Source organism: Schistocerca gregaria, chromosome 1, assembly GCF_023897955.1.
Source record: "Schistocerca gregaria isolate iqSchGreg1 chromosome 1, iqSchGreg1.2, whole genome shotgun sequence".
NCBI classification, from domain to species: Eukaryota; Metazoa; Arthropoda; class Insecta; order Orthoptera; family Acrididae; genus Schistocerca; species Schistocerca gregaria.
In genome coordinates this window covers 718,941,084-718,965,822 of record NC_064920.1, presented here as the reverse complement: position 1 = coordinate 718,965,822, position 24,739 = coordinate 718,941,084, and the positions used below count along the sequence as shown (strand labels likewise).

At 41.3% G+C, this 24,739-nt stretch overlaps 1 protein-coding gene across 1 annotated transcript in view; it reads right to left on the bottom strand.

Moving 5' to 3' along the window:
* LOC126266613 (zygotic DNA replication licensing factor mcm3) overlaps positions 1–24,739 on the bottom strand; it is a 110,103-nt gene that overhangs the window by 25,141 nt on the left and 60,223 nt on the right. The window contains exons 7-9 of the mRNA XM_049970958.1: positions 22,172–22,414; positions 21,177–21,341; positions 10,558–10,756 (exon numbers count right to left, since the gene is read on the bottom strand). Coding sequence (XP_049826915.1) covers positions 10,558–10,756; positions 21,177–21,341; positions 22,172–22,414 — 607 coding nt within the window. The remainder of the gene's footprint in view (positions 1–10,557; positions 10,757–21,176; positions 21,342–22,171; positions 22,415–24,739) is intronic.

Here is a 24,739-nt window from a genome sequence, read left to right as displayed (position 1 = left end):
GTGGAAAACACAGTAAAATGCAAGGCAGAGATTACGGCTTAAACATCATGTACAAGTTAATAAAGAGTGAAAAGCTTAGAGCATTGTATGTAACAAAGGTGGGAGGGAGGGCGGCAATGGCAAAAAATAGACAGGTAAGAAAATGAAAGATGTAGAAAACTAAAACAGAGTGAAGAAAGGAGTAGTTACTGCGAAGAAACACTGAGATGGAAGAAATTAACATAAATTAAGGCCAGGTGGGTGGCAAGGACCAAGGACATTAGCACTAGTTTCCATCTGCGGAGTTCCGAGAAACTCTTGTCTAGGGAAAGAATCCAAATGGCGCATGTGGTGAAACAGGCACAGAGGTCACGACTGTCATGTTGTAGAGCATGCTATGCAAGAGGATGCTGCGTTTTGCCAGTATACAGCCTCTGCCTATGTTCAGCCATCCTAACTGATAATTTGGTGGTATTCATGCCAATATAAAAGGCCAAACAGTGTTAACATAAAAGCTGGTATATGGCACGTGCCATTTCACAGGTGGCTCTCCCCTTGATAGTATATGATTTACCAGTTACAGGGCTGGTCTAGGTGGCAGTAGGAGGAGGATGCATAGCGCAAGCCTTGCAATGGGGCAGTTACAGGGGTAGGAGCCGTATGGTAGGGAGATGGGTGCAGGGGAGTATAGGGTCTGACAAGAATACTGCGGAAAATAAGATGGTGGTGGTTGTTGGGATGTTTAAGGGGGGACTAAACAGCTAAGGTCATCAGTCCCCCATTCCAAGAACAGGCGAGACGAATATTTACAGAGCAGGTAAAACCCCAAGGGGGAAGGAGATGCCCCTCCCCCCAGTCACTGAAAGAACACCAATGTGGCAGCGAACACTAGAGACAAGAAGAGTACAGACGAACGCCGGACAGAAAGAAACGGAAGAAAAGAAGAGAGCCGGAGGCTGGTTGACTGACCATGAGAACAAAAAAAGGGAAGAGTGAAAAGCTATTCTAGGTGTGGTAGGTAAAATCTCAGACTGAATGGATCTCATTTCAGGCCAAGATTTTTGGAGGGATCAGCAGTACCGCAATTGGATGTGACGGCCTGGGAAACCTGTTTCTGAAGTAGGCTGGATGCTGAGTTGAGAATGGTAGTGTATTGCTGCAGAGAGTTTGCATCTGAACAAATACATTTGCCTTGAATGCCAAAGCTATGTGGGAAAGAATGACTGACATGGAAAGGATGGCAACCGTCCAAACGTAAGTACTGTATGTTATGAGGTTTAAGTGGACAGAAGTGTGTAGCTGGCATTCGTTGAGGATGAAATCAATATTAAGAAAAGTGGCACATGATTCAGAATATGACCATGTTAAATATAATTGAGAGATGGTATTCAGGGATTGCAGGAATTTTAAAAGGCAGCCTCACTATGAGTCCATATGATAAAGATGTCATCAAGTCTCCCCTGACCCAGAGTTCTTGGCAACTTTCCCACAATCTACATCTTCCCCTAGACCTATCCAGTCCTTTTCCTTCACCCCTCTTCCTTCCACTTCAACCCTTCCGTCTCAAGGTGAAGCCACTGGCCCCAAAACCTTGCCTTATTATAACCGCCTTTTATGTGTGTGTTCTGCCACCATTTGGTGAGCAGATTTTTCGTCTATCCAATTACATTATTTTGTCAAAAATTGATTGATTTCGTTTTTATATATGTTTTAGCTAGTCTGTAAACACAGCAGTCAACAGTATAACACAAAGACGTGGTAATTTTGATGTAAGTAACCAAAAACTCAAAGTGTTTTACTGTGAAGAGTTTTTTTTACATTATTTTCATTCGTTATTATGTACAGTTACAGTTAAGTAGGCCATTTCTCTTACCTTCTTTTGCTGTAGTGTACCATCACCCCTAGAAACTTTCAGCACAAGGGAAGACACAGCCAACCACTAATGTAAACAACAGCAAATGTAACATAAATGGTAACAGCTATCAGCAGATGAATCTGTTAGTTCAAAACTGCTTTTGGCAGTATTTGTGTAAATAAATAGCATTAGTAACAGTGGCTGGTTGCTGATTTCAAGAATCAAGTTTCAAAATGTGAACATGTCTTTTATAATGGCAATCAATCCATTCCGAGACAATACATTAAGATATTTCCTGTGTGAGATGCATGTGTCCTAAGTTACTCAAGCTCTAAAATCGACAACTGTTCAGGTTGGAGAACTGTACTTCATATTGAGATGTGGGGAACCCAAAATAACCAGGATTTTTGTTATTTTGAATGTTTACGGAACTCTACATTCACAGTACTTTAGCCCCCTTCAAATTACTGTTCATATGCATTAATATGCTTGTCTCAATGTTTTCGCCACTGCTAAAACGTTCTGGAACTATTCCAGCAGGATACTTTTAAAGCCATAAACATGCCTTTCAAACTTTGCTTCATCCACTGAAACAGAAAATAGTCACACAGAGCCAGATTGGGTGAGTAAGGTGTATGAGGCACAGGCACCATGTTGTTTCTGCCATGGACTGTCAGATCATCAGAGCTAAGTGGGATGGAGCATTGCCCTGATGGAGCAAATCAGTTCCCATTTCTCCAAAGTTCTGGCCTCCTTTGTCGCATACACTTGTGTAATCTTCTTAACACATCCAGACAAAAATATTGGTTGACTGCTTGTCCTGGAGGAATGAACTCCCTGTGCAAAATGCCACTGCCACAATACGAGGGTTGTCCAGAAAGCAAGTTCCGATCGGTCGCAAAATGGAAACCACTGGGAAAATCCGGTAAAGCTTTGCACAGATGCGTTGGGCAGCGTCTCTAATATTCCTGTCGATCATGTCGCGTCTTTTCAATTTTGAGTGAACAGTGAGCACGTAAAGATGCGTAGGGAATAGCGTCTCCCGCCCAGTATTGGGCCTGGTTAGAGATTTCGCCTGTGTCATGCAACCCACACAACATCCCTTCTTCATGCCAATTCTTGCCCGCATACTGCAGGGGCAATGAAGACGCTCATGCAGCATTTCCAATGAGAAGTGTTTGATTATCTACAATACAGTCCGTAATTGCCCGCCCCTAGGAATGCAAACAACAGAGCACAACAAACATATCAGTTAACTCTGACCGACACTAACTTACTCAGTGATGTGGGAGACCACAAACTAACACTTCCTAGTAGCACAATGCTTAACTATAAAGTGTGCAACAGTTCAATTCCAGTTATCTTCAGACACCCCCTAGTACATTCACTTGTGACAAAAGAATCAGCAACAGCAAATAAACTGTCAACCCAAGCTGTCATCAACAATGGGTAAGGAATACACAGTGATGGGGAATGGAGCACAGTAAATGCAGCAATCAAACAATGGGGCGTCTTGGATGGAATAACAGCAATATGGAACACGAACACGAACACGAACACACACACACGCACACACACACACACACCCTGGGGCTGTTTGTTGGACAAAAGGTGTGTGTGTGTGTGTGTGTGTGTGTGTGTGTAGTGCTTGCGAGGAAGCAGGTATGGGAATGGAAGGGTGGATGACAGGGACTAGCTGAAATTACGACTGGGGGGTTACAGAAGTGAAGGATATGTTTTAGGGAGAGTACCCACCTGTACAATTCAGAAAAGCTGGTGTTGGTACGAAGAAACCACATGGTGCAAGCTGTGAAGCAGACAGTTAAGTGCATTACGTTGTGCAGCACATTCAGCAACTGTGTATTCCAGCCTTTTTTTTTTTCTTTTGCCCCCCAGTGACCATTTATGTGGACAGACAGCTTGTTAATTGTCATGTCCATGTAGAAAGCAGCACAGGCATCTCCTATGCCATCAAAGGCAGGGCTACATGCGAATGTAGCCGAATGTAGCCATGTGTCGGACAAACTAAGCATCAACCATTTTACCACTTTCTACATTGGCATGGTAACAAGCTGTCTGTCCACATGAATAGCCACTTACAAATAGAGGCCAAGAGACACCTGTATCATCCAATTACTGGACATGCTGCCCAACACGATGTGCCTCATTTCAACGGCTGCTTCACACCCTTCACCATCTGGATTCTTTCTACAACAAGGGCTTTTCTGAATGGTACAGGTGGGAGCTCTCCCTAGAACAACACATCCCTTGTTCCTGTAATCCCCTTAGTCTTAACTTCTGCTAGTCCCTTTCTTCCACTCACATATCCCCTTCCCTGTTCCCACTCAGCACTACACATTTTTTCTGTCCCACCAGCAATCCCATTGGTTTTTTTCCCTTCTCTACTTTTCTTCTGCCCCCCCCCCCCCCCCCCCAAAGCACTGCACATAGCAGCTCCATTCAATCCCCACGAGCAGCACACCATCTTCCTCTACAACTACCCTGCTATCCCCCTGCCCCATGTCGCCTCCTTACCTTCAACATCCACTCCAACAGATTGCTGGTCACATCAGATGCAGATGCAATTGCAATCGGGCTCAAGTACCCAGAGACAGTGGCTATGTGTGCGTGTATTCTGCTTGTATGAATGTGGATGTTTTCTATTTCGGAAGAAGGTTCTCTGTCCAAAAGCTTCATTCAGTACTTTTTTCACTGTGCTCATCTGCAACTCAGCGTCTCCTACATGAGGTGAGTAGCACTCTACCCTTTACATAATGTTAATTTAATAAATTAGCAGCACAACAGATTTAAAGGTGGAGCTTAGTGCTCCAGAGTTGGTTGCCGTGCGTTTCGACTTATGTGCTAAGATAGGTCTTTCTTGGAGCAGGAAACTGAATTCTGTATGAAAGTTTCAGTGGAAAAATTCTTGGGTAATTTTGACCCTTTGAGGCAGCAGCTTTGGAAATACCCAGTAAAAGTGAATTTATGTATGTATGTATGTATGTATGTATGGACCATTAATGCTATTAAAAGTGTACATGTAAATTTTTATTTATACGGATGAGACCAACTCACTGAAAATTACAGAACAGTCTGTACCATAAAAATTGTCAGTGTTACGATTATAGTCTAAACATACCTTGCATAAATGAATAAGACTTTAAATCTGTATAGCTACAGCAACGGACTCTACTTCAAATGACAGCTACTTCTGACAGTTATTAAGGAACAAAATCTCTCTGCAGTTCATCAAACAGTGTTTCCTGAGAAAAGTGTTCATGATATAAATGGAGAGGGCAACAGAATGGTTATCTGTGGAATGATGCTTTCGGAAACCCTGGGCATTTGTTAAAAGGTTTCGGGACTCCAGCCACCAGCCTAGCCTAAAAAGGTTTCGGGACTCCAGCCACCAGCCTAGCCTAAAAAGGTTTCGGGACTCCAGCCACCAGCCCAGCCTAAAAAGGTTTCGGGACTCCAGCCACCAGCCCAGCCTAAAAAGGTTTCGGGACTCCAGCCACCAGCCCAGCCTAAAAAGGTTTCGGGACTCCAGCCACCAGCCCAGCCTAAAAAGGTTTCGGGACTCCAGCCACCAGCCCAGCCTAAAAAGGTTTCGGGACTCCAGCCACCAGCCCAGCCTAAAAAGGTTTCGGGACTCCAGCCACCAGCCCAGCCTAAAAAGGTTTCGGGACTCCAGCCACCAGCCCAGCCTAAAAAGGTTTCGGGACTCCAGCCACCAGCCCAGCCTAAAAAGGTTTCGGGACTCCAGCCACCAGCCCAGCCTAAAAAGGTTTCGGGACTCCAGCCACCAGCCCAGCCTAAAAAGGTTTCGGGACTCCAGCCACCAGCCCAGCCTAAAAAGGTTTCGGGACTCCAGCCACCAGCCCAGCCTAAAAAGGTTTCGGGACTCCAGCCACCAGCCCAGCCTAAAAAGGTTTCGGGACTCCAGCCACCAGCCTAAAAAGGTTTCGGGACTCCAGCCACCAGCCTAAAAAGGTTTCGGGACTCCAGCCACCAGCCTAAACAGTAATTTACTATACACTCCAAAACCTAACAAACACTACTTATGAGATAGACTGGGCGATAGTTGGAGGGGAGAGGTTTGTCCTTTTGAGGTTTCGGGACAGGAATGACGATAGCTTCCCGCCATCTTCTGGGAAAGTTACTGTCAATCCATAGTCGATTATAATAATGGAAGAGGTAGCACAGAGTAGGGTATGATAGACACAGCAACATTTGGATGCGAATACCATCTTGTCCCCCAGCAGAAGAGCGATAGGAGGAGAGTGCATGCCTGAGCTCCCAATAGAAAAAACAGCACTATAGCTTTCATGAATGGGAAAGCAAGAGGTCCCTATTCCGCTAACTGTTTCTTCGGGAGAAAATCTCAAGAAAGTGTCAACCTAATGAGTTAGAGATTGGGACTGGGTCCACTAAGATATCCTGTCTGATAATTAGCCCAGAAGTCAGGCAAAAGCTAGATGTGCCGGATAGCCGTCCGAGTTGACTCCGAACATCTGATGAGGGAGTGAAGGTATTGAAGGAGCTGGTAAAGAAATCCCAGCTTATCTTCTTGCTATCATGTATGATATGACGGCACCGCGCATGTAACTGCTTATAGCGCACACAGTTGGCCAACATAGGACGATTGTAGAAAATGCGAAGAGCACGTCTCTGCTTGCTTATTGTGACACAGCACACCTTGTTCCACCAAGGAACGGAGGGCGCCAGGCTAAAGGGGAGGTACAAGGTATTTAACGTTCCGCAAATGTAAGAATAACTTCGCTAACGTGAGTGACCTAATCGTCGATGCTAGGAAATTGACAATCTTCAAATGCTGCTACAGAGGAGAAAAGTGTCCAATCAGCTTGGAAAACTTCCAGCATCTTGCTCGCATAGATAGCAGTTGTGGCTATAATTGAAGGACACATGGAAAATGGTCACTCGAGTGTGTATCAACAAGAGCGAACCATTTAAAGTGCCGAGCAAGCCGAACAGTACCGACCAAAATGTCCAAATGCGAGTACTTTGACTTGGAGGCAGACAAAAATGTATGTTCCCCAGTGTTGAGGCAAACAAAATCCGCTTGGTGGAAGAGGTAAATCAATAGGGAGCCTCTTTGAGAAGCACACGGATATCCTCAAAGCACGTGGTGGGTGTTGAAGTCTCCAACCGGCAAATAGGGAGTTGGGAGCTGACCAAGGAGATGAAGGAGATCGGTTCTTGCCATTGGTGTGGACAATGCATTGTATACAGTACAAAGAGAGAAGGTGAATCCATAAAGGAAAAGACTTACACCGACAGCTTGGAAAGAACTGTGTAAGTGGGCTGGGTGATAATGGATAGTATCATGGAGAAGAATCATAGGTCCCCCGTGTGCTGGAATGCCAGCAACAGAGGATAGATCAAATTGGATTGATTGGGAATGAGAGAAGACAAAGTGGTCATAGGGACGCAGCTTTGTTTCCTGAAGACGGCAGATGACTGGGGAATAGGATCATGAGAGGATTGACAGTTCATCCTGACTGGAGTGAATTCTGCAGATATTCCAATGAGCAACAGATAAAGGGTGGACGAAAGAAGGAAAAGCCTCACCATGGTTGCCATCAACTCAGTAACCTCTGAGAGCCGGTAGTGGGTGGCTTGGAATGGCATTCAGCCACAGGCAGAAGATCCTGATCCATAGATTGTTCGGAGGGCAGCTCCTACTGCCAGTGATTGGCTGGTTGATCGGCCGCCAGTGGTGTGTCTCGACGACATGGAAGACTGCTACTGCTGGGTGGTGCTGTAGAAGAGAGACACTTGGGATGAAGGAAGAGTTGATGGTTGTGAGTTCTGGGTACTTGAAAGTCTTCATGAATAGGTTCTTTTTTGGAAGTCTGGGCATCAAATTTTGGGGCCTGTGATTCAGCAGGATCCGATGAAGGTTGAGTGGGTGATGGTGGGGAGGTTGAACGGGCGATCTTTGGGCTGGTCGATCTGACGACTGTGGCGCTAAAGGTGAGATCACAAGTCTGCATGTAGGTCGAGGAGAGGTGAGGGCAGTTCTATATTTGCCTGCTGGGAGCACAGTGGGCTTCTACTGGCGATTTGACATTCGAGATGAATAACTTGTTCATCTTTAAAAATAGAGGAATCTCTACAGGAAGCAGCATGGTCACCCATACAGTTTATGCAATGAGGGGATGGGGGCGGACAATCACCCTCATGGGCACCCCTGTTGCAGGTAATGCATTTGGCCATATTGAAACACTTCTGGCTGTTATGATTAAAACTCTGACACTGATAGCAATGCGCAGGGTTGGGAATGTAGGGGCGAACTGAAATTATCTCGTGTCCCACTTTAACCTTCAATGGAAGTTAATTCTGTCAAACATCACCAATTCCTTTTCAACCTTTTTCATTGCTCAATGTACGATCATTACTCCCTGATAAGACAGATAATTTTGAACATCCTCATTTGATAATCACTCGAGTAATCTTGTATAAACCACCCCGCGTGATGAGTTTAAAATACAGTGTGCTTTCACCCAGACAGGGAAGGTGTGTAGCAGTGTAGTTCGAAGCAATTTGTGTGCCTGGAGGGCACTGTCTGTTTCCAACAACAAGGTGCCATTTTGTAACCTGGAACAAGACTTTACAGGACCTGCAATTGTGTTGACACCTTTCTGAATAATGAAATGGTTGACTGTTGAGAAGTCTTGACTTTCATCAGTGTGAGAAACAATTAGGAACTTTGGCAATGACTGAAGAATTTTCTGTGGCTGAGACTCTTCCAGCTTTCTCTTGTGGGTTAAAGTTGAAGTAGAAGAGACCATTGCAGAAGTGTCCCCCATGATTACTGGCATCTCTGATGCTGCGCTCCTTCCATAGTGTGGGCAGTCTCTGAGGGCACTCCTTCCTTAGGAAATTGTCCACACCTCAGGCCACACGCTCAAGAAACGGACAGAGGGACCAGTCAGCATTATGGGAAGGTATCAGCTCGTGTGATCATCCCTCCCTGGGCCTGGCCTTTACCAGGGGGTACATATGTGTCCTACTTGTCTACCTGGTGCGGGGAATTATGGGTTACCCCATCACCGGTTGCACATGGGTCGGCCTTCAGACACGCAAAGGAAGGAAGGAAGGAAAGAAGGAAAAAGGGAGGAACAAAGAAAAGGAGAGAAGAGAAGAATTCTCAAACACCATAGTGGCGAAGAAGGTAAAGAGAAGAATCAAGGAAAGAGAAGGACAAAGTAAGGATAGATATATTAAATTGTGGAGATAAAAGAAGAGAAACCACTTCATTTATTCACAAGCATCTGTCTCCGGACGAAAATGCAAAACGTACTTCCAGACAGAGGAAGAAGGGGAAGGGTCGCGGCAGGGTGGGGCGGGAAAAGATCGGGTACAGGGAGGGATGTGGAAAGGGAAGGTATGCAGCCCAGAAAGGAAAGAGCTGTGTGAGCTCAGGGTCCCATGCTCGCCATGCATATATACACAAAAAGATTTGTGGGAGGGGGGTTGTTCATGACTCCAACTATAGTAGTGGAGAGGAAGCAAACCCACTTTTCCAGTTTAAGTTTTCATCTATTTGTGTACCTATGAATGTAAAATTCTCAACCCTGTTTAATATTTCTTATTGTATACCAGGCTAATAGGAGATCAAATATTTTTGACAACACAAAACTGGGTGAAGCGTGTTTGTTTCTTTCAGCCCATTCCTGAAAAGCTATTCAGCAACTTTAAAAAAACATTTACTACTTTCTCTGTTGATCCTCCTTGAGGTTGAAGCTCTTCTTTCTGTGTTTGCTGACAAATAGATTTGTATTTGGAGAGAGTCTCCTTTGAGCAAAACACAATTTTTGTCTTTCATTTCCCTGAAGTTTCAGCATCATCTGTGTGCTTTTATTATCTTTCTTGTTAGCACATGCTGTAGTTTTCCTGCATTTTTATGTTTATATTGCAGTTATTTTCTTTCATAGTTGTCATTTTGCCTGATTTCCCCACTATCTTTACTGTGAAGACCTGCACTAAGTAACTTTCACTGTCACTATTTACAATACGTTGCTGTTTACAAACAAAGGGACAAAATCTTGTTTCTGGAGTTTGTAAACAATGACAGTAAAGATAATGGTGAAGCCAGAAAATATGTCCAATCGTAATAGAACACAAAAATCCAGGATGTGTTAACAAGAAAGATTATAAACGCCCACAGATAATGTTGAAACTTCAGCGAAACTTCTCTGGGAAATGAAAGATAAAAAAATTGTGTTGTTCTCAAGGTGACCCCATTCCAAAAACAAATCTGTTGACTCTTCTTTGCTCAGCTTCACAGCAATGCTTCTGCAAACACAAAACTAATTCTGGCTCCTGATTCAAATAATATGGCAAATCATTAATATAAAGCAAAAACAGTAGTGGGCTGATGATCAAATTTTGCAGGACTGTGACTGCAATTTCTTTCTTTGCAGATGATGTGGCATTCCTCTTTGTATTACTAGAATAGCCTAAGATAACTTTCTGCATTCTGTTTCTTACATGAGAACACACAGCTGCTCCATTAAACATCCACCACAAGAAACTTGTTAAAGCAAAAGATTTTTGTCAAATTAAGTGAACTTATTGCAGTTACAGGAATGTGTCCTTCCAAGAATTAAATGATTAAGCCGCAGCTACAAACACTAAATAAAACTATTATACAGGGACTGTAGCATTCAGACAACAAATAATTTTTGTTTACATACCCTTCCATAAACCGGATTTGCTGCTGCAAGCACAGAGCAACGAGCATTCAAACGAGCCTGTATTCCAGCTTTCGCAATAGTGACTCTTCCTTGTTCCATGACTTCATGAATAGCTGTACGATCTATGTCTGACATCTTGTCAAATTCATCAATACAGACAACCCCACGATCAGCCAAAACCATAGCACCAGCTTCTAGCCTGACAAGTAGAAAAGAAAACAAAAATAAAACATGTACAGTGATTAAGATAAGTGATATTCTTAATCAAACAAGTCACTGTCTTATCTGTTATTACCTGAGACTCAAATATTCCAAACTGTTTACATTAATTGTAAAAATTAAATGCGGAGACAGTTCCAAAACTATTTTCAACTCCTTAATGAATACTAATTGCTACACTTTCATTGAGAAGTACCAGACAAACATAAACATCCTTTCAATGTTATTCAAACGCAAATTGCTGAAAAAATTATGTAACACCACAATTTAAATACAACGGGGATAGTCTTCAATTGCATCTTAGTGAATATTAAGAGAACCGCTCTGGGCAAATCTCAGTGTCCATTTCAGATATTCACACTTTATGGGACCAACCACTGATGGGCTGTAACTTCCTGGCAGATTAAAACTGTGTGCCGGACTGAGACTTGAACTCGGAACCTTTGTCTTTCGCGGGCAAGTGCTCTACCACTGAGCTACCCAAGCACAACGCACACCCCATCCTCACAACTTTACTTCTGCCAGTACCACATCTCCAACATTGGTAGAACACTTGTCCACGAAAGGCAAAGGTTCCAAGTTCAAGTCTTCGTCCAGAACACAGTTAATCTGCCAGGACGTCTCATATAAGCACACACTCCACTGCAGAGTGAAAATCTCATTCTGGAAACATCCCCCAGGCTGAGACAAAGCCATTTTTCCGTGATATCCTATCTTCCAGGAGTGCTAGTTCTACAAGGTTCAAAGGAGAGCGTCTGTGAAGTTCGGAAGGTTGGAGACGAGGTACTGCAGAAGTAAAGCTGTGAGGACAGGCGTGAGTCTTGCTTGGGTACCTAAGTTGGTAGAGCACTTGCCCATGAAAGACTAAAGTCCAAAGTTCGAATCTCCATCTGGCACACAGTTTTGATCTGCCAGGATCACTCTGCTGCAGTGTGAACATATGATATCTTTTTATATTTGGAGGATTTGTATGTCCCAAAAAAACTGAAATCTTAAAAGAAAAAACTGGCCTGAGAGCTGTTATTTATAAAACAGGGACAGGATGTCAGTAAGATTATTGGTTCACTTGCTGATTATCTATCAACAGAGCCTCTAATCCACTTTTGTCTGTTAACAATCAGCTTTCTGTGTTCATTCCCAAATTATTCCATTCAAGAAGATTAAAGACACTCAGAGAGAAATTTGATGAGAAGCCCATTGATAATTGGTAAACTTTATGAGTAACAGCAGCTGCACAGAGTTGATTTGACATTAGATCTACCCTGGTTGGTTCCTTTCTATACTCTCCAGTCAAAGTAGGCCAGTGTACCACCGGTACAGTTGTGTAGGTACCACTGCCATATGAGCTTCTGGAACATTAGTATGCCCATCTAAGTGAAAGAATTGCTTGAAGTAATGTACTGACAGAACTATGACAAAATGGTTTAGGCCACGGAACAAAACTAGCTACCTCTGATTATTCACCTAGCTGCTCGAATTCTGGCTAAATGAACAAAATGAACCTTAGCATGGAGCTGCTTCTCCTATTTTACTCAGGAACAATAAATGACAAGAATTAATTATTGGAGTTGGAAAAGGAGATAAGCAACATGAAAATGAATACCATGGGATTGTCATGAATGGGGCCCAGCTACCTTGCCACAGTGGTAAACACTGATGCCTGTCAGATCACCAAAGTGAAGCACTGTCAGGCTGGGCTAGCAGTTGGATGGGTGACCATTCAGTCTGCCGAGCACTGTTGGCAAGCGGGTTCACCCGTCTCTTGTGAGGCAAACTGAGGAGCCACTAGATTGAAAAGTAGCAGCTACGATCTCAGACTGACATATGACTGGGAGAGAGTTCTGCTGACCACATGATGCTCCATACCGGCATCCAGTGACGGCTGGGGGCTGAGGATGAGACAGTGGCTGGTCTGTACCATTGGGCCTTCACGGCATGTTCAGACAGAGTCAAGTTTAGTTTTTTTGTCATTAACAGGGTGAGAAACTGAGAACTGAATATAGTTAAAATCAGCATGTTTCACTACAGAGGAGTGGAGCGGCGAGAAAATTATGTTGCAGGCTTTACTGTAAATAAATAAATTTAAAAGCAGTATATGAAACAACATGGTGTAGGCCTCAGAGGAGTTATATCAACCAATAACTGACAAAACTCCACTAAAATATAATAATAAAGTATGATAATGCAGGTGTGATACAGAAACTAAAACTCTGAGAGAAATGTGGGGATGGCAGCAGATATGGTTATGCAAGTAATAGAATCTGAAGAAAATTACCTGTAGTTTTCTTCAGTAACGATGTGTTGAGGACAAACAAGACACGGACTTGGCGAGAGAGAGAGAGAGAGAGAGAGAGAGAGAGAGAGAGAGAGAGAGAGAGAGAGAGAGAATCGAATTTATCAAATACTAAAGAAATTTCGTACGATATGATGATCCCAAGCAAGTTTACAATTTCAAGTGATTCCAATCAAGTAACATGCAGAGTAAACAGATAAAGAATAAAACTCAAGATAGGAATCTTAAATGTAGATCATGAGAACAAATGAGGAACATGAATGAGGTCAGCCATGAGTGCACTTCTCTGACAGGTTCTGGAAGAACCCCAAAGGGGGTGGTGCGCATTCAAGTCACCAAGCATCAGAAAAGGGTGAGAGGGTTGCCCAATAAGCTGGAAGTCTGTCCTGGTGACACTGGATGATCGAGGGATGTAAGCTGGACAAAGGGGAAAGGACAAGTGAAAAAGGAAAATGCATACTGCAATAGCTTGAAGCCGGGTAGCCAAGGGAGATTGGCTGACTATGAATATCATCCGAGATGAGCAACAGGGCCCCTGTGGGATGAAATGCCTTCCACTGGGGGAAGATCAAAGCGGACTGGGAAGAAATACAAGAGCTAGTGAAGACACAATTTTGTTTCCTGGGGGGCAGAGAACAAGTGGATATTGATTCCCAGGGCAGCCGTAAGTCCTCTTTGTTGGAGCGAAGTCCATGAACAATCCATTGGAGGAGAGTCATGAGAAAGATGGGGGAGGGGGGGATGGAAAAATGAAAGAGTGTCACCTTGGCAGCTGCCAACTGCCAGCCTTCAATAATTCACTGCTGTAGGGTTGTAGAGGCTGGAGGATCCTGCTCCACAAGATCTACACAGGCATCGACATTCTCCTTCTGTCTGTCTGCAGAATCCAGGGAGAAAAACGGTTGTCTGTGCAGACCAGTGACACAGAGGTTGGCCAGGCGAGCATATGACAGGACGACACTGCCCAAGAAGATCTCAAGAGTCAGTGAAGAAGATCATTTGCCTTTGTTTGATTTCTTGGGAGCCTTTCCGGTTGGTGGAGTGATACTCAAGATGACTGTTGGCTAGAGGGGTGTAAGAAGTCTTTAGAAGAGTATTCCTTCTGTCTGCCCATTTTGCAATAGGTGACTTCACCCCATGAGGCGAAAGTTTGGTGACTTGTTGCACAGGTGGAGTAGGAGACAGGGATGTTACCTAGACATTGGGTGATTTGACAACTGCAGTGCTGAATTTGAGGTCGCATGTCTGCATGGCCACATCCTTCATGGAGTGAGATGTAGCAAGAACAGTACCGCAAGTGCTGGCTGGTAGAATGCAGGGTTCCCGACTAGCCAACAACATGCGAGCGACCGGGCAAGGCAATTTTTTCTTCACCTGTATCTCCTGCACGACCCACTCAAAAAAAATAACTAATCTCGAAGATTGAATTTGTTTATCATGAGTTATCCTCTAAGATATATCTAACACAAATGTGCTAGGAAAATTTAAAATAACAGCGTAAATGGCTGGTCTTCTGGGTCCAAATTTTTCTTGACTGGTCTTCAAAGAGTTAAGTTTTGAATGAGAGTCAAGTGCTCCATGTTTTAAGAAATTCAATGCACATTCTCACATGTAACATAATTCGTCTTGCGGAAAAGGAAATTTACTTTGAATGTAACGCTTTTTAACCCACTATTTGCAGTATTTTCCCATGACCTATTAGCAATGTGAACAGTTGTGATGTCATGCTCATCAAAAGCAGTTTGTTGTTACAAAGTGTTGCATAGTCTTCATTGTAAAGTCTTTGACACATTTTGATGTCAGAAATCGCTTGTATGTGCGCTACACTTTGTTGTTGTAAATAACAAATTTTCCTTTCAACTAAAGTTTTATTTTGGTGTTATTCTGTTGTTTATGTTTTACTGCTGGAGTATGATTCCTCAGTAGTGGGCTAAAGTAAAATTCTTCATTAGAGCATCAGCTCCTGCCAGTCAAAATTACATAAATTTAACTGAAACCCAAAATAATTAAAAATTCCCAGAATCCTAAAAAATTCTCTGATATTTCCCAGATGAAAAAATTGCTCGGCTTTTCCCAGTTGTCCCAGGGCATATACACCTGACTGAATATGCTTTCCATTAGAATATGAAATAGTTTTTCAATTTGACATACATCTACGCAGTTACATAGTGCTTTCAGATTCAAAAATTTAAGAAGAGGTACTGAGTTTCTGGTCATAAATGAGTTCATTATATTGCAGCACACTGGCAAATTTTCTACCAAGAAAGTGTCAAGAGACTATTGAAAAACATTTTTTGCCTTTCTACAACAACTGCAATTGCTGTGGCAATGTCGTATCCAAATTTAAAACCAAACAGTTCACCTGTAATGCTGTCCATGACAAAGGGAGCCTTACAAGAAACAACAGACACATAACAGCCAAAGGAATGTCAAAGAAACTTGGTCACGAGTTTTGAACAAAGTTTCGAAATAAAAAGATTATTTTATTTCAAATCTGAGTTGGAAATCGAAGCCGATGTAGAATCACAACAAATTATTTGGAAAAAACTACAGTGGAATTGATGATTTCTCATTCTTTTCTGAATAAGATTGAGAGTTAAAAGTCTTACATCATTATCACGCAATAAAGACGATTTCAGATGATATAATGAAATGATATCCACTTTGCACGTGAAGGACATATTTTCTTCAGCATCACAATAGCTAACCTCCAAAACTCAAAGTTTCTGATGAGATATTTGGCAAAACAAGTTTTTCTGAAAACTAATTTAAAAGTAACAAAAATTGTATTCGTTTAATAAATGACAGATTTGGAGCAAAAAATTTCACCGGATTTCAGATGTATCTATTATTCATAACATGTTTTATTCGTGTAAGTAAACAATGTTTTGGATAGTATTCACGAATAATGAGTACTTCTTGTCTGCATTCATTACTCAAATTTTGCCAAACTCTGGTGGCACATAAAGTGCATCATGCATTCAGACACTGCAGATCTGCAGCCCCATGTCAAGTGAATGTCCTTGTGTCTATGAACAGCAGCTCACTCTGCTGTGGTATCCATGTGGCTCACTCAGCTGTTCCATCCTTACAGCCATGAATGACAGCTCAGTCAGCTGTGCTGCCAGCATGGCCATGTACAAATGTCCACATAGCTGTCAGGTGAGACAGCACTAGTAATCTTTGGCAACTTCCACACAAAAATTCTAGGTGTATTCACACTCTCTCTCACACACCCGAGCCACATGAATGTTCGAGGACTGTGCAAGCGCTTGCAGTGCTCTGCTCACGTAGGTACTCTACAGCAATTGAAGCATTACGTTTTGTGCCAACTCCTTTTCGCTACCTATAATTATATTGATACCAAACACACCATCATGCATGCTTCACTGTTGTTCTCCATTAGCGCTAAGTCGCTGTTTTTAAATGTACTTTGAACGTTATAAATAAAATTTAACCAACTACACCATGCATATGAAAACAAATTAACACAGTAATGGTTGTGAATATTTTATGAGTATGACCTATAGCATTACTAAAGTCATTGGTGGTGGGTTATGGATGTAAATTTCTATTTACACCATCACACACATACATAGTATACCTAAACTAATAACATCTACTTTCAAAATCTTGCACTGCGAACACAAGCGCTTTAATGTCTGCCAGTCCAAAATTTTAGTAAACAGATAGGCTCTTCTCCACCACTATACTTCTAAGAAAAATATACATTTGCAGTTGTTGTTGTTGTTGTTGTCTTCAGTCCTGAGACTGGTTTGATGCAGCTCTCCATGCTACTCTATCCTGTGCAAGATTCTTCATCTCCCAGTACCTACTGCAACCTACATCCTTCTGAATCTGCTTAGTGTATCTATATCTTGGTCTCCCTCTATGATTTTTACCCTCCACGCTGCCCTCCAATACTAAATTGGTGATCCCTTGATGCCTCAGAACATGTCCTACCAACTGATCCCTTCTTCTGGTCAAGTTGTGCCACAAACTTCTCTTCTCCCCATTCCTATTCAATACTTCCTCATTAGTTATGTGATTTACCTATCTAATCTTCAGCATTCTTCTGTAGCACCACATTTCGAAAGCTTCTATTCTCTTCTTGTCCAAACAATTTATTGTCCATGTTTCACTTCCATACATGGCTACACTCCATACAAATACATTCAGAAATGACTTCCTGACACTTAAATCTATACTAGACGTTAACAAATTTCTCTTCTTCAGAAACGCTTTCCTTGCCATTGCCAGTCTACATTTTATATCCTCTCTACTTCGACCATCATCAGTTATTTTGCTCCCCAAATAGCAGAACTCCTTTATTACTTTAAGAGTCTCATTTCCTAATCTAATTACCTCGGCATCACCCAACTTAATTCGACTACATTCCATTATTCTCGTTTTGCATTTGTTGATGTTCCTCTTATATCCTCCTTTCAAAACACTGTCCATTCCATTCAACTGCTCTTCCAAGTCCTTTGCAGTCTCTGAAAGAATTACAATGTCATTGGCGAACCTCAAAGTTTTCATTTCTTCTCCATGGATTTTAATATCTACTCCGAATTTTTCTTTCGTTTCCTTTACTGCTTGCTCAATATACAGATTGAACAACATTGGGGAGAGGCTACAACCCTGTCTTACTCCCTTCCCAACCACTGCTTCCCTTTCATGCCCCTCGACTCTTATGACTGTCATCTGGTTTCTGTACAAATTGTAAATAGCCTTTTGCTCCCTATATTTTACCCCTGCCACCTTTAGAATTTGAAAGAGGGTATTCCAGTCAACATTGTCAAAAGCTTTCTCTATGTCTACAAATGCTAGAAGAAAGATTAAGGAAAGGCCAACCTACGTTTCTAAGATAAGTCTTAAGGTCAGTATTGCCTCACGTGTTCCAGTATTTCTACGGAATCCAAACTGATCTTCCTCGAGGTCGGCTTCCACTAGTTTTTCCATTCGTCTGTAAAGAATTCGAGGTAGTATTTTGCAGCTGTAGCTTATTAAACTGATAGTTCGGTAATTTTCACATCTGTCAACACCTGCTTTCTTTGGGATTGGAATTGTTATATTCTTCTTGAAGCCTGAGGGTATTTCGCCTGTTGCATACATCTTGCTCACAAGATGGTACAGTTTTGTCTGGACTTGCTCTCCCAAGGCGGTCAGTAGTTCCAATGGAATGTTGTCTACTCCGGGGGCCTTGTTTCGACTCAGGTCTTTCAGTGCTCTGTCAAACTCTTCACGCACTATCGTATCTCCCATTTCATCTTCATCTAAATCCTCTTCCATTTCCATAATATTGTCCTCGAGTACATAGCCCTTGTATAGGCCCTCTATATACTCCTTCCACCTTTCTGCTTTCCCTTCCCTTCTTTGCTTTGAACTGGGTTACCATCTGAGCTCTTGATATTCATACAAGTGGTTCTCTTTTCTCCAAAGGTCTGTTTAATTTTCCTGCAGGCAGTATCTATCTTACCCCTAGTGAGATAAGCCTCTACATCCTTACATTTGTCCTCTAGCCATCCCTGCTTAGCCATTTTCGTCTGTATTCCTTTTTGCCTGCTTCATTTACTGAATTTTTATATTTTCTCCTTTCATCAATTAAATTCAATATTTCTTCTGTTACCCAAGGATTTCTACTAGCCCTCGTCTTTTTACCTACTTGATCCTCTGCAGTAGCATCCTAAATAACAGTTGGACATTTCGACGACACAAAACTCGTCATTATTGTGCTTGATGCAGTATCCAGCTCTTGTCGGTCAAAGTTGAAAACTTTAACAAATTTTCATTGTTTCAAGGGGTGTTGTGGATGCAGTACATTTAACCTAGCAATTGAATTTGACATAGGCCTCACCTTCAGCTCTGCACCCAAATTTAACGACACTGGACTTAAAAGACCTGCTCTCCTTCTCCCGATCCCTGCCATGGAAGCACTTCTTTGTCGCCAAACCCACCTTAACTCCAACAATGGACCCTGTCAATTCCAGTTCAAACTACCATCCAACCGTAATCCCCCGCCCATCCCCTCCAACCTCACCAACTGCTGGTCAACTTCCAGGAATTCTTTACCCCCAACTTAGCCTCAGAATCCTTCCCCAGGTTCCTTCCTCAGAACACCAACCTTTTAGTAGAAGAACGAACAGCTACATATAACCTCAACACAAATCCTGACCTAATCATCCTACCTGCAGATAAAGGTTTCACCACTTGTTATGAATTGCAGTGGCTACCTGGCAAAAAGCCTCCACCAATTATCTGACTACTTCATCTATAAACTGACAGAGTGATCCCATACCAGAAGCCCAACAAACTCCAATCCCCACTTAAAGCATTGGGCCCTTCCCAGAACACCTCCCCTGAATCAATTTCCCTCCTTACCCCATGACAACTTGCACATCCACATTCTAGATGCTCCCCAAAATCCCCAAACCTAACAATCCTTGATGCCCCATTGTTGCTGATTATTGTGCCCCCACTGAAAGAATTCGGCACTGACTGAGCAACACCTCCAGCCAATTAGTCGTAATCTAGCCTCCCATATCTAAGACACTAACCATTTCCTTCACCAACTCTCCACCATCCCCACCCTTTTACCCCCCATATCCCTTCTTGTCACTACTGATGCCACCTCCCTATACACCAACAACCCTCGTGCCCACAGTCTTACCGCTATTGTACACCACCTTTCCCAGTGTTCTTCAGACTACTATCTCATTCCTCATACACCTTACTAACTTTATCCTAACCCAGAACTACTACTCATTTGAAGGGAAGGTATATAAAGAACTCCATCGCACAGCCATGGGCATCCGCATGGCATCCTGCTATGCCAACCTTTTTTATCAGCCATCTAGAGGAGACTTTCCTAACCCCACAAAACACCAAACCCCTAGTGTGGTTCAGGATCACTGATAATATCTCCATCATCTGGACCAGGGCTAAGACACCCTATCTCTATTCCGTCACAAACTAAACACCTTCTCTCCCATTTGCTTCACTTTGTCCTCCTCTACTCAGTGTGCCACCTTCCTAGATGCTGACCTCCTCTCTGATGGCTCCTCCACTCATCTCTCCACATTAAACCCTGAAAACATGAACAGTACCTGTGTTTTGAGAGCGTTCATCCCTTTCACACCAAAAAATCCCTCACATTTAGCCTGGCTACCTGGTGATGGCGCATCTGCTGTGAAAAAGTTCCCTTGCTCAGTATGCTGAGGGTCTCAGCAGACAGGTACTATTCCCCAGACCTACCTCGCAAAAACACATCTCCCATGCAATTTCCTAACTTCAGACTTAGTATAGCAGTTACCTCTAGTGTTCTATGGGAATGAGTGGATTATCAGACAGCCACAATGAATCATTACACTATTTACTACGCCATATACATGAAATATGGCTCATTTTTTTGAAATATTGTGCCAGATTTAGCAGCTGTTAATTTTTTCCAGCTTCTCGATATTTGGTTTTCAGCATGTATAGAAGCAAAATTGTTTGTAAACATGAAATAATTTTAAATTATTAGATAAATAATCAAATGCAGCGCCTGAATCAAACAAATGAATTTTTTGTATACTATGAGAAAGTTTGGCAGACATTTCTGGGACGACACATGCTTCAAGAATTTTTGGGGGCCAGAAATTTCATTTGCCATTTTTGTATCCTCTGTCATCATGTACTTTTTCTGTTACATCCCAATTCTCTATACACTCTCATGATGTACTTAAAATATAACTTAAATCCCAATTTTTATTATACTCAATTCCCAATTTTTCATAAACTGACAATGCTCTTATAGGTGCCAAGAGGAAGCAGACCACTTACAGTACAAATTTGAATTGCATTCACTTAAAAACTAACAAATAATAATAATAAATAATAATAAGTTTCTTTTCAACATTATCAAGCTTTTTGTTTAATCATCATAAATTATTGTTTATTATAGCTTTCATAATTCAGATAGGAATCTAAATTTTTCCCTTAAACACAAAAACTATGGAGACCTACTACATAAATAGTAAGAGTAAGTTAGGGTAAATGCCATCATTTCATGATTGTGGTATTACAACAAGTATGAGAAATAATGTCTTCCAAGATTATCACATACCTTCTCTCACCAGTTTCCTGATCTGTGGTGACGGCAGCCGTTAGACCAACTCCTGTTGAGCCTCGTCCTGTCGTCGGTATAGCTCTGGGAGCTGTAGCTAGCACATATCTGAGTAACTGAGATTTTGCAACACTGGGATCTCCAATAAGAAGAACGTTTATGTCTCTGAACATATAAAAAAATAATACAATAGTATAGTATTAAAAGCAACAAGACGAGAATTCAATGATCTACAAACACAATACCTCTACTGTCTGCTATCCCAATAGTGCAGTGCAAAATGAAGTTCAAAACAGTATAAATTGTATAGCATCACATTGATACTGAAAAACCTGAACTGCTAGGCACTTTATGGTAAGGGCATAACTATCTCATGAAAGGCTACTCACAGAGCTTTAAAAACAAGCACATCTCAGTCCAAATTTTCTGATGAATTACACACACACACACACACACACACACACACACACACAAACGTTCACTCTGTTATACTTTTTTTGACATTGGTGCATTGCCACTGGTGCCAGCAACTGATCGTAAGTTCTACGAGACATCACTACGAATGAGATACATCTGCCATCACTTGCTAAAACAATTTCAATCCAGGACTATGTTCATGACTCATTACTTGCTGAACATTAGTGTGTTAAGGACTGTAATTCCATGAAACAAAGAACTACATTCAATGCAGCAGGTAATTCTCTCCCATTTAAACATCATGTGGTATCTTAGGAAACATTTACTACTAGCACACAAGAGCATCCGATAATTCTCCTCTACAGCATTTTATGTGAAGGAGTTGGGCTACATATGTTCCACATGTCAAGTTTCACATAATTTGTATGTTCCCTGCTCTGTGCAGCAATTTTTTGAGGTAATAATATGTCCGATAGCAGATTGTACGTTTTAAGAACTGTAGTGACAAAACCACACTCCTTATTTACAGAGAAATTGATCAGTCTCTCAAGTCTTAATTAGTTGTAGCACATACTCACCCTCTCAGCCTTGTTCCATTAGGTAATACTTTTTCTACACCTCCCAACAGCATACACAAAATTGCTTTCTTAATATATTCATGTCCATGAATTGATGGTGCCAGAGATTTGCTAAGTAGTTCAAAAATATCACCAGTGCTCTTTGCATTTACAAGCTTTCTACATTTGGCCACGTCACCTCGTGACAAGGCAAGTGTGTTCTCTTTGCTCAATGGTGAAATGTTGTTAGCAATCAAAATCGTCCTAAAAATGAAACAAAAAATATTGACGATGCACATTAAAAGAATAAAACTAAACAGAAGTAGCAGTATCAGTGATATAATAGTCGATTATTAACATTCAAACTGGATATGACAATGGGAAAATGTCATATAATCGAACAAATTATTGTTCAAATTATTCCTGGCCAATAGGAGTATTTGATTTAAAAAAAATGTCAACAGAAACCTATGATGTTGACTGTTTCCAGTCTACTGGGTTGCATTGTAGGGATTCAGTTTGTCATGTAGTGTGATGCTTGTGAATGATTTTCATTAAAAAGTCACAAAACAGCATTAATACGTTTTATAACCAATAAGTTCACAAAAAATCAATGTTTGGAAAATTTGCATATGTAGCAAATGATGTTTTCCCTAAGCAGCTAAAACAGCAAAAGCCTATATAAGAAAAGGTAATCAGCTTTGTGTAGGTAACAAAAGGCCTGTGTCATTACTGTTAGGACTTTCAAAAAACAGTGAAAAACCATTACTTTCCCAACTGACTACATCCTTCGACAAAAGTAATATTGTCTATGGATGTCAACATAGCTTCAGGCCAAAATGCTGAACTGAAACAGTTACTTTTGCCCTAATAAACCATGTCTTCAATGCAGTGGACAATTACACAAAAGCTGTAGAGATATTTTTAGACTTAACAGAAGGCTCCTGAGAAAGCCTAATGATATGGTTAAGATGCATACCAAATGAGTGAATCATGTCACTATCAGATCAAAAAGAGAAAGTATTTGGAAGACAATGATCCCCATGTACATATTTCAGAACCATGTTGTTCCACAGGGTTAAATTTTAGCTCCAAGTCTTACTCCCCATAACACATTAGAAATTCAGAACCAGTACTTTTTGCAGATGAAACCAGTCTATTGATCAAAGGGAATAATAAGGAAAATATTATTGCATCTGCAAAAGATATTAGGGAAGAAGTGCAGGTAGTTTACCAGACACAAACTAACAGTAATGCAACACAACCAACAATTACACGGTTAACAAAAATATTTGTTCTGTTGCCGAAACAATTTATTGGGATTCGTATACAAGAAAACCTTAAATGGAGTTGTCATATTTAGTTACTAAATTGAAAATCTAGCAAAAATGAACGATGCAGTAAAAATTCTATGCAACAACCTGATGCTGAGAGTTACAGCCATACATTTTGCTTGTGTCCATTCATTACCTGGTTACAGTATAATTTCATGGCTGTAACCCAAACCAAAATAGTTTTCAGAAAATAAAACACAATTTTAAGAATAATGAACAATCAAGCAGCAGAGAACTATGCAAAACCTTCTTTTAACATTTAAAAATCTTATCCTCCCCCTGCATGTATGTATTTACAGTAGCTACACATGTCAAAAAGCAAGTACACTGAGAAAAGAAACAAAATTGTCCATGAATACAGCACCAGATCAAACAGTGGCATACGAGGAGTTCCTTGAAAAATTAAGCTAATTCCTCTGTTATATTTTGATTGTGTTTATATCAACTGTCATTTACTTAATATTCATAAACATGTTATTTTATCTATTATTACTTTTCTGTTGTAATTTCATGTACTGATACATTCCATGACCATGGAGATTTGCTCCTCAATTTGGCCCTACTGAACTAGATATGCAAAATGAGTAAATAAATAGACATTATAGTCACACAACAGTGTGCCAAAAAGTGTAATTACAGAAGAACAGAACTACAAAACAGATGATGCAGACAAGCAGAATCTCTTCCTGAACTAGGTTGGGCCTACCTTTCGAAAATTTGCGATATCCTATCTACTACAAAACTACTTTTATTCAACCTTTCAGTATCTTGTTCATGAGAACACGTAATGCATACTTTTAATTTTAGTAAAACAGTTGCAATATACAGTACATACTCAAATTTGTAACTATTCTTGGTAAGCACCCAAATTGTTATAAAAATTAAATGAAACCAACAAGCAAAAAGGTTTTCTGTCCAGTATCTTGTGTAGAACATACATATTGAAAATTTATATGCACAAAAATAAACAAAAAACACATTGTAAATGGAAGGGGACAACAGAGCAGGCAAGTGTATCTCTAAGAAAGAGAGCAGAACTTTTATGAGACATTTAGGAGCTATAAACGAGAGAGAGAGAGAGAGAGAGAGAGAGAGAGAGAGAGAGAGAGAGAGAGAGAGAGAGAGAGAGAGAGAGAGAGAGGTGTTGGCACTCGAGAAAATACAAAAGCACATTTAACATTAAAATAAAGATGAAGATTGTGGGTAATGAAAAAGACGAAGCTGTTGGATGTCCCTTATTTTTCTTGTTTCTCAG